We start from the raw sequence: 16,385 nt of genomic DNA, 5'->3' as shown, positions 1-16,385 counted from the left end.
CCTTTAGACAAATCGAAGAAAGCTGGGGGCAATATCTTTTCCCACCAGCTAAAATTAATTGAACAACGAAGTCAACTTTCCTTTATTTGTCAAATATTTAGAGTTAGATCCACGTCATCCCAAAGTGATATTGACATACCAGTTTTGCGTCCATCACCTCATGCGCAGATAGTTCCTTTTTAGTAAGACTTCCTGAAGTTTTATGGCATAGACTGCAGTGTTCGGCGTTCAGCTGTCGGGATGTTGATACATCCTGGTCGTCAGGTCATGTGTTCCTAGTGCTTTTGGCCTGTGCTGTCTTCCCATGGCCAGTTTTATTTGTTGAACTTGTTGATATACTTATGGCTGATAAGGAGCACTCCGGTATTCAGGGAATATTATAGCCATATTACTTTAGTCCAAAGAGGTTTTGTACACGACATTGGCAGAACTTTTCATGTATACTGCATGGAACAAGGTTGGGTTCTGACTGCCCTGAGAACAGTATGAACAGCTAGCTTCCAACGACAATTAAATCTTACTCTTTGTTAAGGCAGACCAGCCTTTAAATTTCTCATGTGGTGTGACACAGGAGTCCTTATTTTAGGTTACATCAAATTACCCTTGCACCAGGCGCTGACATATGTCCTGACATAACACCACATTCTACACCAGATTTTTTAAAGAAATATGGCTTTTTTCAAGCGGATGAAAGCAGGTAATTACTAGCAGGCTCCAAGTAGCTACTTCACAGTAAGAAATAAGTGGCGGATATTCAGCTGTAGTTAAATCTGCAGGAAGGGGGCCTTTAGTTGTGTGCATGGTAGCTGTGGAATTCTCTACCTTCAGCTATGTTGCATCTGAAGAAGAGGGTTTTTTTACCCAGGAAAGCTTATGCCCAAATAAATCTGTTAGTTTTAAGGTGCCACCAGACTCCTTGTTTTTGTGGGTACAGACTAACACGGCTACCCCTCTGATACTTTCAATCTTCAGGTATCTTTACTAAGGAATTACTGGGTACATTTAACTGCAGACTAATCCTTATTGGATAGACTCTCCTTATTTTGCACGGTGTATGGGTTGTTATGAATAATTGCATGGAATGCTGGCATTAAAAAACACCTCCTTTGTCTGTCCCACTATTATGCCAAATACTACTTTGGACACTTAAACTAACAGGCCAGTCTGAATTTTTCACCTGGTATGGCTACCTTGTCTTATATCAGCAAGTCCATTCTCATCACTTGGCAACACTCTCTGGTCTGGCATCTTTTGGGCTGCATAGAGAGATTCTTGTTCTCCGAGTTAACTACTTTTGCTGGCCTAAGGCCATTTAAATTTGCGACTCATTCTTCACCAGCTGAACTCAATGGGAGTTTCACATTCGATTTAGTGGGCGCAGTTCGGGCCTACTGTGAGTTTGCGCATGCCTTTATGTTTAGCACTCTATACAGTGCAAGTATATTAACACAGAATACAATATAATGCATTGGTATTTAATTATATGATGATAACATTAAAAGGCCTCATGTGGGTGAGTCCCAAAGTGTGCAAGGACATAAGTAGACAGGGCCCTCCAGCAAAGTGCATACAAACTAAATTCAGACAAGTCAGGCCATAAGAGGAAGAAACAAAATAGAAGTTTGCCTTATATTATAATTTGCTTGTTAGTTCAGTGCCGACTGTTATTCAGTTTGTTGACAAACACTTAGGAGTTTCAAATGTAGAAGATAATTCCACACATCCTCTACAAAATACAGAGTAAATAACCTCTCACAAGTACTATAAATGGTTGTATATTTATAGCATTTTTTCATTTAATAGCCACAAAGAGAGATATGCAATGTCTCATCTAATAAAGGAGATGTAAAAAGACAATAAGCTATGGAAAAAAATAAAATTTAAAATAGATTAAAGTATTGATTCAGGAATGCATGCTATTCAATACTATGAACTTGTTTTGTCTTATATTATGTTCACAGTAAATATATATTTCAACTTTAGGACCTTTATTTAATATCTTATTACACTATTAACATAAAAGCAGCAAAGAGTCCTGTGGCACCTTATAGACTAACAGACATATTGGAGCATGAGCTTTCGTGGGTGAATACCCACTTCTCAGATGCATGTAACATAAAGACATTAGTGCCTGCATTTAAATTGAACAAAGCTACGTTGCATGGCACTTAATGTATTAACTCCATGTGTAAAATACCTTATAATACATTTATTTAGGGCCTTTTCTTGCTCTATTAGTTATATACTGATCACGTATAATAAAATTTAGTAAATATGTCTAGATGATTAAATATAAAACTAATTCTAATGTATGGATTAATATCTTGGTCTAAATTAATTTTATTCTGGGAAATGGTTGATGTATAATTAACCATTTGAAGCATTCCTGACAATAAACGAGGATACTCAAAATATCTGAAAGAAGATACCAACATAATTTCTGTAACCTATTTGTCTCGATAATGACAATAAATGTGCAGATAAGGTAACATCACTTTTGAAACAATCTCCTCTCATTATTTTTATAGGATCATGTTCACATGCAGAGTAATATTACACCAGCAGCCCACAGATTAGAAATGTATGGTTAGTGAAACTATTTAAATTCCCATTATAGAAGTGTCTCCTTATGTAGATCCTCTTAAATTTGCTCATTAAACACCAGACTTGAATAAAGTCTCCTTGTTGAAAAATAAATGTGTTTAATGAGTAAAAATGAAAATATCAGGAGAAAAGGACTTCTAGTAAAGAACAGCTACCATGAGGTTATAAGTAACACATTTACCGTCAACTGGATATTAAATATCCTCTTTTGGGGAGGGGATCTCGTATTGTCAATGCCTATTTTGTACATCTGTGTGTACTTTCAAAACTCATACAATTAATAATATTAAAGCTCTGTGCCTGTTGCTATTGGATGCCAGTTCTTACTTCATACCAACACAATCTAATATCAGAAGTTTTTATTGCAACAGCGTTAGGTTTTCATTCGATCTGGCTGCTCAGGAAACGCTACATACTGGACAAAGGGGAAAGGCGGTCCGTACAGTCAACAGCAAATCGCAGAGCTGGAAAGAGTCCTTGCAGACAACCGGTTTCTGACACCTGAACTAAGACAAAATAACTCTGTTAAACTTCGACTCACCAAGTGATAGGTAATAGATACGGGTGCGCAGAAAATTCAGTGCACCTTATTACGGTACAGGTGTATTTACAAGCAATTCTCATTGCTGAAATAGAGTAGCCACTGAGGGTATTCGTAGGGATAGGCTACCACACAGAAATGTAAAGAATAACTGGTATATAGCAGCCAGCAATAATGGGCCCAGCTCTGCCCTCAGATCTGCAGAAACGGCTCCCTTTGGGCCAGGTCCTGCAACCCGTGCTTTCAATAGAAGCTTTGCCAGAATAATAAATTACAGATTTTAGCCCACTGATTTCAATCAGTGTTGAACCGAGTGCATTTGAGAGCACAATGGGCCCTGTGGGCCCTGCTCCAGCTACCACTGAAATAAAAGGCAAAATCCCCATTGACTTAAACGGGAGAAAGATCGTAGACAATTTGGTGCTTATTTCAATCACATTGAATTCAGGAGCTTATCACGGTAAATAAGTATTATCTGCTCTATATTAATAGAAATGGTGACAATACAATGCGTTGTTTATGAGAACCACAAATCAAGCATCAGCCGGACTGGGAAATTAATTGCACATAGCACCCATGTTCACCATATCAAAGGTTAAATACAAACTCTGATTGTTTGAGGGCAGATTTACATGATGGGATTATTACTCAGTCATATACTTCTCTAGCCACAAAACGGAAGGGCTGTGACTCTCTTGCCAGATGCAGAGGCTTGAGTAAAATTTACAGGTTTAACGGGATTCATTGCGTTTATAGCAACATAAGAGATCGACTAATGTATCAGGTAGCTTGTATCTGTAGCTTTGTGGGAGGACTTGGACAACTTTCACTCCGTTCACTTTAGTGATCCATATTTCTTTGAGGATACGGTTTAAAAATGCCGTGAGATTATCACAACCCATGTGCACTATAATCTAGCCAGAGTTCAAGAAAGGAAAGGAAAGGAAAGGAGTTCAGTTGAGCAGTACAGAAATGATAGGTAAAGTCTATTCCTTAGCTCAACATTTTGACCCCTAAAATCGCCTCTGAAAGAGGAAATAAAAAAGTACAATAGGAGAATGTGTTCAAAGAGCTGGTTCGCAAAAATGTCCAATACTTCATGTATAATTTTTCACTTTTCCCCCCTCTAGATGCTGTATACAACCCTTTTGCCTCTAATTATCTCAGCGTTTTCATAGGTGAAGATTTGGTTTCAGAATTAGCTCCAAAAAGTAAAGAAACTGCTTCTCCTTCAGGCAGGAGGAAAGTCCACCCCGGACTTTGCTAATAGGACGTTATATAAATGGCACGCTATTAAAGGAATGTTATAGCGATAAAAGTTTTGTGATAAATATTTATCCTGCATTCTTAAAGTTTTTATATTCAAACTCATCTTCTCGTTCTTTTAAAATGGAAATAAATGGCACAACGGGCCTGAAACTAGGGAAGAACTCCTTAGGAGAAAAAATGAGGGATAAATTTAATTGTAATCAGCAACAATGTAGTATGTAATCATGTGGTAGCAATTAATACAGTACAAGCTCCCAGCAGAAGTGGAAAGTATAAGCAACTGGAACTCAGTACACTCTGGTTTTATTTAGTTTGCCAAAATTGTGACCAGCTAGTAGATAAGATATAAAGTGAGTTACACCCCAAATGTTAGATTATGAACGTCAATGGCTATCACAACAATTATAGAAGAGATTAGCACTTGATTAGCATATTGCTATCTACTGCTAATACTTGTTCATGGTGGAACTTTTTAACAGAAAGATGTAATTGGCCAGATAAAACTACTTTCCACTTCCACACTACACAGTCTGGCATCTTTATCATGATTTACTTTAAAAAAAAAGTTCATTGTTTTCCTTGTGGAAACGGGCTGAACAGGTTATGGAGGAATCTGTCTTAGTTTACATGGCAAGGCAAAATTAATTGAAATTGTAGGTGGGACTTTATCATTGCATACCATCAGTCCGAACTACTGCTTACGGAAAGCTTTCAAACGTATGTTTCTGTTTGTCAATGTATTTTACACTACAGTTTAATTAAATGTTTTCCATTACTATCAAAATACTTCTGTTGGTGTAATCCACCAAATATAAATAAGAAATAATCCGGATCTCCCTGGAGCTACGGTGCATGAAAAAATTACAGAAAAATGAGAAAGTGACAATAAAGAACGTGGCATTCACACGAGCAAATGAGTCCCCCTAGCCTCTCTTTGAATAATATTTCCAGCATGTTTTCTAATATTCCTCCAGAGAAACCAGGGAAAGAGTATGATTCTGATCACTTATGTTAATAAATATTAGACATGAAACAATGTCCAACATTGTGGATGAAAGAAAACAGTTACACTAGTTTTGAATGCACCTTATTTATCTGAGACGGTAGTTTTAAGCATGAATGGATCGATAGATCTACATAAATATGTAATGCATTCCTAGGGAGTTTTATCATCTGCATATTGAAGAGAAATGTACCCATATTTGTTAATGCCTTAACAGTTTTTCATGAAGTTTTATTCCCCCCCTTTGCATGTTCTTTTTACAGTTCTTCTTATTTTGCAATTATCTCAGAACCCCCAGCACGCAGTGGGAGGGAGAGAGTTAAGATGTCCTGCAAATGCTGCTCGTAAAGCTGCTTAGTTACATTAGAAACACATGAATATCCTGAAATACAAAGTGTCTTTAAAACTAACTGAGCAATGTTTATCTTAATACTGAATGCGAAGAAATTATGGAAGCAGCCAGCGTTGACAGCCCTCCTCCAAATTAATGTTATGGCAGGTAAATTTCATTTGCTCATGAAAATCAAATTCGATTAAAGATCTGCTCCTACTATCATTTTACTCTTGTGTCTTCCAAAACTTCTGGTCTCTTAAAGACTGAGACTATTATTAGTTACTAACATCATCCTATACCCGCAAAGTTCTTTTAGCTTGTTTAGAAGGATTTAACTGACTAACCGATATTTTTGGGTTAACATCCACACGTTTTCCCTTAAGATTATTAATTAGATCTATTAAAAGGGTGAGAAATAATATTGGATTTCCGTTTAATGCGTATAGTTTCTGATTGTTTGTGGAGCGATTCTCTGGATTTTATTATGTAATAGGAAATAAAAGTATTTGTAAGTGGCCGTACCTGCGGCAATGTTGATGTCTATGTGCTACCACACAAAGGAACTCTCCTAAGGAAGCTCTTTTCCATTCGGTTTCTAGGAATTCTGTGCCTATAAATTCCCTGTTTGCAAAACATGACATTTAGTTGACGGTACTGTATGTGACTTTAAGAGAAGCTGTGAGAATTTTTAAAAAGTTACCAGATTTCCATTTTAGTAGCATATTTACATTGGTGTATGGCCAAAATCCCGCAGTCTTTACTCAGGCAAAACTCATTGGCTTCAGTGAAAGTCTTGCCTGTATGAGCAATATAAGATGTGGCCCTGGCTAGTGATAAGGGGCAAATTCCGCTTTAATTTACATCTGCGAGTTGGTGGAGTCAATCCCGATTTACCCCGGTGTAACCGAGAGAAGACTTTTGTCTTCAATCCGTATTCGGCACAGCTGAAATAAATACTGTTCCCTATAGAGATGAGGCAATGCGTCCGTTCACTAGATGAATACAATTTCTGATAAATAAAAACTGTATGGGATTGAAAAAAATTCAGCGCATTATAAAATTCTGTTAGTGACTATAGTGCTCACCCTTGTGCGCCCCGTAGAATTAATACTAATTTCAGAGGAAACTTCTTAGCAGATTTATTTATTTCCAAAATTATAAAGCACTGTGGAGGTTCGCCATCAAATTTCAGGAGAATACTGATACTTTATCTCTTGTTAGTATATTTCTGACCTTGCCTGATGTTAAAGGGACAAAAGTTAGTAGAAGCTTTTGATTAGTCCTTCCGTTGAATATATAGGTGCATTTAAATGACCATATTACGTTTCCAATAATGATTGTTGTAGAGGATGGTCAAATCAAATCAACTGATTAAGGTATTAATTTAATAATTTCTGGTGGAATTAGTTGATATATCCAAATACGTTGTTTTGGGACGCCAAAAGGTGTTCAGTTAGCGTTAGAGAATAGTTTATATATAAGCCTGGAAATAAATTCAAACATATTATTATACCTAGTGTTCATTACAAAGTCCACTATTTTCGAATACCATTTGCTCTGCTTGATAGCTCACAGCTTTCAGACTGAACAGTTAGTTTTACTGTTTACTTGCAGGTACTCATTAAAACATAAAGGAATTCTATTCATATAGGATGAAAATGCAAATTATTTAAAATATAGCTGAAAATTGCTGAAATCTTCCTCCTTTCTCAATGTCAATACCCAGAGAAACCTGAGTGCTAGCAAAACAATTAGGTAACCAGAACAAACAGGAAAGTTCCTGTTTAGCCCGTGAATATTTTTTGATTGAGCATATACAATTAAGATGCTATTTTGAGGATTTTGAAGAGAAAAGGGGAGGGTACTATTAAATATGACTTTCATCCATGTCATTGCAAAATAAAAGATGGGTGCAATTATATCATTGGGCTTATCAGCCGTGATATGCATGCCCACATTTCCAGCCTACACTTTGTGCGTGTGTGTGTGTGATCATTTTAATTTAATCTCCTTTCTCCCCTTTGCACAGAGAGTTGGAACAACGCCAAGTGAGTAAACAAAAACAGCATACCGGATGCCCCCACCCTTCTTGTACAGTTTGCATCGTGTCTCAAAGCTACAATTTCAAATAGCTTCTCTATAACTGTAGAAAGAGACTTGAAAACTAGAGGCAGATAGGCGGAAAAAGCTTTAAAGCTGAGCGAAAGAAGAAGACGGGAAGGAAAGTGAGAGGCTAGCTAGGGAGATTAGTGTTCTCATGGCTGCTCCTTTTTAACAAATCAGACAGGGTCTTCAAGCTTTGAATGACAGTTCTCACATTGGCTAGACTACAACTTTCAACTTGACCTTGGCCTCTAGCCGTGTCTAACCCGTATGTAAAACAGCACTGTGGTTTATTATTTTTTCCCCTCGTTGCAATGCGTTTTTAAGAATGAGATAAAGAAATCAGGGGAAACAAATCTACACAAATAATGCCAGCTAAGCAATTTTTGGGGACTCCACAGGTTTCAAAGCTGTAGCCTGAATTAAAGGAAAAAATGCCGGGGAATAAATATTTGCATTTGGTCATCAAAAGGAATGCGGAAAAGATCTTACGAAATAAAATGGGAACTATTTATTGGCTGCAATTGATAGAAATCGCTTAAATATTGCTAAATAACCAGACAAACGACAACAGTCCCATGTGTTACATACCATTCCATGCACCCAATACATACCACTCTGTGTCGGCCTTTGAAAATAAATAATCACCAAAGTGATAGTTAAACTAGCTAGCAAATCTGTTCTTTGCATTGTTCAAGGAAAAGGCAGCCCCAAAACAATGCATATTTTATAACGCTATGCTGGTAGAAAAGCATTGAAAACAATGCAGCAACGTCAATGGTTAGCACAATAGCTAATAATAGATCGCGCTGTCAGACATGCAACAATGAAACATGCAGCTAAAAATTTAGTTTTCAATCTATGAGCATCTTTGTTATTTTTGTCCATATACGTAAATTCGAAACCTATTATTTTGAAATTGCTGCATTATATTTAATCCAACTGTATATTTATAGTTCACTCGATCACTGAATAACATAAAAGGGTTTATATATTAGTATTTACTGTACAGGTATGTGCAGATACAGTCAAAATTTTGTTAGAAAATAAAGTGTTTTTCATTAAAAAGAAAGCGCAATTCATTTTCTAAGCATTACTTTTAACATTGGGACGACACAAATAAGCTTTAGCATAGCAACTTTTTTCCAACAAAAAGAGGATTGCGGCCAGTAATGCACAATCTATAATCCTCGGTAATATCTTGCAGTCAGAGAAGATTCAATTAGAATTGTAGGCCCCAGGTTTTATCCTCAGAATACGAAATAATATACTTAGGGTTAATACTAAGATTTGGTTAATCCTTTCTCTCTCAAAACCAATGATGCAGATCTGTATTTCTTGATCTATTTATTCTAATCCTACTTCTGATGCTTTTCCCGAGAAAAGAAAATCGACATGAATTAAGAACAACAACAACAAAAACAGTGTAATCGAGTTTAAACGGGCAGGAAGAAAATGTGTGACATCAGACTTGTCTTCAAATATTTTATCTATTCTGATGCTATTGCAAAGGAGAGTGTGGCCCTTAAAACATTTGCTTTTAAAGGTTTAGAAACCAATATTATGTCACCGTCAGGTTAGACCACACCTGTATGAATTTAAGATGTGGGACTGAAAGATTAAAAACAAAAACCTACCAGCGGACTGATCGGCAAATAACAGTTGAAATGCAGAGGGCTTTGAATTTCAGTGATATTGCAAATAGCACGGAGATCATGCTGAAATTATTTCACAGAATGGACCGGGGGAAAATCACGCCTGGGGGTGGGAGGATACCTGTTCTTCTTTGCAAACCTTTTATTCCCCCCTGATCATGCACACTTGTGAGTGGAAAGGGGCAGCCCCGGGTCTGTGCCGCCCGCTGCTGGAATTCCAGCCCCTGCACGATTATTACATTATTTAATTATCTTCATTTTATTCCTCAGATGTTTATCAGCTGCTTTGCATATCACGTGGGGCCGGTCGGGCCAATGAGCTCTCGCCTGGCGCGACACTGGCGCGTCAGCTCTGGTCAAGTCTCGGAGATTTAGTATCTCTTTTTTCAGTCTTTGGGGCTTTTAAAAAAGAGCCACTAGTCTCAATGCTGATCGGGCTATGACAGCCTCCGTGCTCCTCCATCCCCGCTGGATCGAGCCCGTCATGTTCCTCTACGACAACAGCCTGGAGGAGATCAATAAGAACATGGAAGGTTTTCATGCAGGCAGCAACTTTGCGGCAGCGGCGGCGGCCAACCAGTGCCGGAATCTGATGGCTCATCCCGCATCCCTGGCCGCTCCCAGCACGGCTGCCTACACGTCGAGCGAAGCGCCAGCCTCTGGCATGGCTGAGCCAGCTGTCAAACAGTGCAGCCCCTGCTCGGCGGCCGTGCAGAGCTCCTCCGGGGCCGCCCTGCCCTATGGCTACTTTGGCAGCGGCTACTACCCCTGCCGCATGACCCATCACAACGGCATCAAGTCCTGCGCGCAGCCCGGCTCCACTTTTGCGGACAAATATATGGACACCTCGGTCTCGGGCGAAGAGTTCACTTCCCGGGCTAAGGAACTGGCTTTCTACCAGGGCTATGCCGCTGGCCCCTACCAACCCGTGCCGAGTTATTTGGATATGCCTGTGGTGCCCACAATTGGAGGTCCTGGAGAGCCCAGGCATGAGCCCTTACTCCCCATGGAGAGTTATCAGCCTTGGGCAATCACCAGTGGGTGGAATGGGCAAGTGTACTGCCCCAAAGATCAAACCCAGCCTCCCCACCTCTGGAAATCCACTCTCCCGGGTAATGCACCTGCATGGCTTGTGTCCTCCTGCAATCTTTTTACTGTCGCCACTATTGACCTTAGAACTAGTTAGTAGTAGTATTGTGCGCTTTCTGTTCTTTTTGCTGCTGCTGCTTTGGGTTGGTTGTTGTGCTATAGTTTTTGAAACATTCAAGCTAACCTTAAAACTGACCCCACCACACCTCCTCCCCCATCCCCTCACACACATACGCTTATACTAGTTCTTATGGTATTAATATGATCAGGAGTGACTTTGCTCCAGAATTCAAGATATGCCTGCTTGAATTACTAATAGCATTAAAGAGGGAAATAGCTGGAAAAGTCTGCTAAAAAAAGTTATTATGCATTCACGCTTAACAAGAATTTTCCATAAATAGTGCAGCTTGCACACTTCATAAATTATTGAAACAGTGTATAATTTTTCCTAAAGTCCCTTCAGGAGGTGTGTGTGTGTGTGTGTGTGTATGAGAGAGAGAGAGAGAGAGAGAGAGAGATAATCAAGACTTTGGCAGTTGAGTGCTGTTTACTATAAAAAAAAATCTCATATTAACGGTCGCTTAGTGGCCAAGCCTGTTGAGCATGGTAGAATTAAAGTTCGCTGTAGATTTAACCTCTGTGCAATTTGAAGATGTCCTAATCAGTAATAATTTTATAACGCCTACATACATGGTTTTCTGTTCCAGACGTCGTTTCGCATCCCTCAGATGCGAGCTCGTACAGACGTGGGAGAAAGAAACGAGTGCCTTATACAAAGGTTCAATTAAAAGAACTCGAAAGGGAATATGCTACAAATAAATTCATTACCAAGGACAAACGAAGACGGATATCGGCAACTACAAATCTGTCAGAGAGACAGGTCACAATCTGGTTCCAAAACAGGAGGGTCAAAGAGAAAAAAGTTATCAACAAATTGAAGACTACCAGTTAATGGATTAAAATGGAGACGCAGCAGTTCACAGGTTTCAGAACTATTTTTGTCCAGATTAAAATAAATAATAATAATTAAAAAAGACAATGAACCTCTTATTTCATAACAAGAGATCTGTATCTTTGGAATTATAGCATTTTAAAAAAATATTACTGTAGGAAATGGTTAAGACTGACTGTTCCCCCTAAATCCAAACCAGACAGTTTAAATGATAAACTATAGAGCCCAAATGCTCACCTCTCAAATGCTGAGTTTCAATTAAGATACACGTTTTACTGAAAATCTTGTAAGTATTTCTGTGACCTTAGTATTCTAGAACACTATTTAATGGTTATAATCTGAAAGCTGGTTCAAATAAGAAGTTCGATGTAAAAATATGTTTTCTTCCATTGCAATCCAAACTGCATGTTGAATTACTGCTCAGGTAAATCATAGTGAAAATATACAATTACTGTATGTTTAAGAAATGCATTTTATGTATGAAAAGAAGGTACTGAATAAGGATTTCAGAGGCATCAGTAACGACGGAAGCTCTGTGGAGCAAATTAAAAACAATGCAAACTATTGGGGATAGAAAGGCTAATACTTGTTTGGAAATAGCTTTCTTTGAGTTATTTTTCAATAGCTGATTTTTTAGCGTTCGAGCTGTTTCCTGCAAACAATATGACAGATATTTTCTAAAAGAACTCTCTATATATTACACCTCAAATGGTCTTCAAGAATTGTTAAATAGGTAAACCCCAATAAATTGTAAAACTTTTAACTCTTGGGTGGACACAAATACGCGAATGTTGGCATTTTGTTATAGTAAAAAAGTCCTTTCTGGGGAAAAAATCTCGGAGAACTCCAAACTGAAAAATACATGTTGTGTTCCCAGAAATATTTTGATTTCTATATTCTATATTTTGATCTATAAGTAATTAGTAATTTACCTTGTTTATTGTCTGTTCTGAGGCAACATTAAGAAGTTGAGGGATTCCTTTTACAGCACCTTTTAAATCCAAACAGTTATTTCAACCAGCACATTATTTTTGTTTTTATTCACTATAAGATGCTATCTTGTAAATAATAATAAAAAAAATCAGCGCACTGTGAAAATGTATTTGGGCACCCTTATTTTTTACATTTCTATTGAAAATGAAAATTCAAGACCTGTAGGTAGATCTAGTGGTATTAATACTGTTAATAAAATAGTCACTGTAACAAAACCTGAAAGAAATACTCTTTATTTTTCCATATTTACGTGCATTTCATGAAAAATAATGTATCTGTCTTGTAATAACGTTCTCTTCGATCACTTAAATAGTTCATATATTTTCCTGTAAATTATTTAGCTGGGGGTGGGGACTCTTGATAACTAGCTTTACTAAACTATAAATGTTTCAGTCAGGTTAAAGAGTCAGGTATTTTGAATGGGGGTGGGAAAATGACATCAGTGTAGTGCTGGAGCCCCTGAATGAAAATGAAAAACAGTTGTTAGAAGACCCACAAATGCAGAGATGGCAGTATTTAAGGTTTATTACTAGGACTGGATATGTCTACGCGGGAAGGTTTTGGTATTTGTTGAAGTGACAGGACTAGGAAGGCCTTAAACCTTGACCTTGACGAAAAAAGACAATTTGTGACCTTGACTTTTGACAGCTCATGAATAGTCGTCTCCAGGATTAGTAGATCAAGGGCGCCACCTCGCGTTTCCAACTCGTCTTTGTAGCGAGAGAGCTCCAGTGGAACGAAGGCTGGTCACCTGGCTCTTATTTTACATGCCTTACCTCTTTTTTGTCCAGATGGGACACACATATATAGATCATGCGTAAGAAAGAAAGTAGAACATATAATGTTGTATGTGATATTTTACTTCATATCTATATTTATCGAGCTATATTATACCCTGAACTGTCGTGAAAATCAGTTTTAATCTAATCTGAGTCTAGAAGGACATAATTTCCATTAAGAAGCTGCATACTAGCCTTTGATTCTTGTGTATGTCTTTGGCAGTTGACAAGACTTGTGAGAGTCAAAGAAATTGTCTTCAATAACTTTTTCCCCTGTCTCCTAAGGTGGTCTGCTACCCTAATTAGAATTATTGGGAAACCTTTATGGCAAATAAAAGTATCCTATACCGTGCTAACTATAGACTTCTAGGATTACAGGTCAGAAATTCAAAGGAATCTACCTCTTCATAGGTCAAAACAGAGGCCTTTCTGGAGCTTAGATCTACAAGTCTGACTTTAACGCAAACCTTGGATAAGTGTACAGGGAATAAATGTCTTTTTTTTCTAGGAACTTCTTGTGTCTGAGAGGTTTCACTTAATACGTTTTGATATTTCAGAATGCCAGCTGACTTTCTAAGAACGCAAACTTGTGTAGAAAATGTGCAGGATTTTATTTTGTTTTTTTCTCGCAGGTTCCTGTAGTGTGTTAGGGGAGTGAATTTTTGTATTTTTGAAATGGTGTAAGGCTAAATCACCCAATAATCCAGTAACAAAATTAATATTTACTACCGTCACTTGTAGCTCTTCAAAAGTCAGCCACTATTACGTCACACTCAGTAAAAATATGTTAAACTACATTTCTCTGGACTGCTAAGAAAATCATTGAGAATAAAATCATACAGCATTTAAATTACAACGTCTTATATTGACTTCTATTTTTTTAAATAACTACATAAGAAATGAAGTGAAAGTGTTCTGTCGCTAAGGGTGGGGAGAACAGGCCGAAAGGAAGAACCTGTCATTACAAAGTATCAAAGAGGTTCATTTATAATTTGCTCGGGCGGAATTGTTAAGGGTCTCGGACAGTTATACTGCTGTTGTAATCCATTCGTTCGGAAGCACAGATTCGGATTGTGCAAAATTCTAATAATCTCCTGAGACGGGCTGTGGGCCCTCAACGCCGACTGGACTAAAAGGGCGTTAAATGAGCTCAGCGTCTTGTTGCATTGGGCTCTTAGGGAGATATTCTGCAGTCCTATTGATGTCCATGTGAGTTTTGCCTGAATAAGAACTGCAGGAGAGGGTGTCTATTGATGGGGACCGGGGGTAGGAGACAACAAACATCTACTGATGCATGAATCGAATGATACTCTATGCATTTTCCTAATAAACCGTGGAATGCTTATGCTTCTGTACTAAGAAAGAGAGTAATCAGAATGGCATACCATTGTATTTTGCAGGGGAACGTCTGAAAGCCCAGTTCTGCTCAGTTACACCGGAGTATTTCCGGAGTAATGCCATTGACTTCACAGGAGCTCTCCAGCTTTTCACCGGTGTAGCTGAGAGCAGAATCTCACCCTGAAGCTTAGTTGAGACATAATTTTTAATTTGTTTTTGTATCATTCTAAGATGTAGTGAAAGGAAATGTAAAAGCTCTCACTATATTCTGGAATTAGTTGCAATTCTGAATTCGACAATTTCAGTGTCTAACACTTTTGATCACCGAAAATATATATGAATGTAGTAAATAAACAGTAATTATATATATATAGTAAATTATATGTGTATATGTATGTATATACACACATTTACAAGCATTATTCACTATATATATAGTTAGCGTTTATTTACCACATTCATATATATTTTCGGTGATCAAAAGTATTAACTTAGATACTGAATTTGTCGAATCCAAAATATATGTATATTGGCATAGACGCAAAATGTGTCGGCACATTTTCTCGGTTTCGTTATTTATAATCGTTAGTTTGACTGAAGAAATACAAATACAAACACACACATTTACACTCGTATGTACTCTGTATGTATATAACATACTTCAAATTACATATAATTTACACGTAATTTATATTTGTATTGCACAATTCAAGTTGCATGTAATTTGCACTTAAATATATTATACTAATAAATAGTTTAGCAAACTCTTCCAAAATCAATAGCAGTTACATATTACCCAAGAGTAATTGTTTAAAAATGTGAATAGGTTTAATAAAATCACTTTAAAACCATTTCAAGTAACTCTTTATCAGAACTAATGAATGAAATCATTGTGAAATCAGCTAAATCCTTGTGCTGAAACTGGGTTACTGGATTTAAATTTCCACTGGTGTCTATATATTTTTACAGTGTACGTATTTTGTAGTGTAAAAAGTGTGCAATTTCAATTGTGATGCTTACAGGAGCAACATAACATTTTGGACCTGACCCTGCTCTCATTGAAATCCATGGCAAGTCCCCATTGACTTCAAAGGAAATAGGATAAGGTCCTCTTTCCTAACAAATAAAGGTTCCTCTCCTGCTTCCGTTTAAGTATAGAAAAATCCCATTGACTTCAGCAGGAGTGGGATTAGGCCCAAGGCGCAGACGTATAACAATAATTCAAACCAGGGTCTAGCTCTCTTGTAGTCTTATTGAGTTAATGGGAATACACCAACACCCAAAAACGGAAGGTTCGGGCCTTATTAAGAATTGTTATCATAGTAAGCATATTTAGCAATAGGGAACTTGCATCTGAAGAAGTGAGGTTTTTTACCCACTAAAGATTATGCCCAAATAAATCTGTTAGTCTTTAAGGTGCCACCGGACTCCTTGTTCTCCTTTTTTTAAGGCACATTACGTCCCTCATTAACTGTCCGGCAAACCACCTCCTGATTTAGGCTCCGACTCTACAAAACATACATGGGGAAGTTAATAGCCAGGTGAGTTCTATTGATCTTGCTGGGATTATTCACTCGAGTAAAATTATTTACTTACGTAGGGGGGGGTGCCGAATTGGGCCAATAACTGACCTCACGTACGGATTTAGCTTGATCATTGGGTGATTGTTTTACTTATCAATGCGTCAACTGATTTAATAACAAATTAAGAATTAGCTGTGCTTAC

General features: G+C 37.7%; 1 protein-coding gene across 1 annotated transcript; it reads left to right on the top strand.

The window, feature by feature from the left end:
* Positions 1-9,891: 9,891 nt before the first annotated feature.
* HOXA13 (homeobox A13) lies at positions 9,892-12,655 on the top strand. The gene is made up of 2 exons (XM_039525635.1): positions 9,892-10,621; positions 11,306-12,655. The coding sequence occupies exons 1-2, from the start codon at positions 9,949-9,951 to the stop codon at positions 11,548-11,550; spliced, it is 918 nt and encodes a 305-aa protein (XP_039381569.1). The 5' UTR covers positions 9,892-9,948; the 3' UTR covers positions 11,551-12,655.
* Positions 12,656-16,385: the final 3,730 nt, after the last annotated feature.

This window comes from Mauremys reevesii, linkage group 2, assembly GCF_016161935.1.
Source record: "Mauremys reevesii isolate NIE-2019 linkage group 2, ASM1616193v1, whole genome shotgun sequence".
Classification (NCBI taxonomy): domain Eukaryota; kingdom Metazoa; phylum Chordata; order Testudines; family Geoemydidae; genus Mauremys; species Mauremys reevesii.
The sequence above is the reverse complement of the archived record's forward strand: the minus strand, read 5'-3'. Positions and strand labels throughout refer to the sequence as shown.

What these genes read in the sequence shown, in the direction of transcription:
- HOXA13 (XM_039525635.1), top strand. Translation starts at nt 9,949, where the DNA reads ATGACAGCCTCCGTGCTCCTCCATCCCCGCTGGATCGAGCCCGTCATG. An exon ending in CTGGAAATCCACTCTCCCGG is followed by an intron (nt 10,622 to 11,305) that starts GTAATGCACCTG and finishes TTTCTGTTCCAG; the next exon opens with ACGTCGTTTCGCATCCCTCA.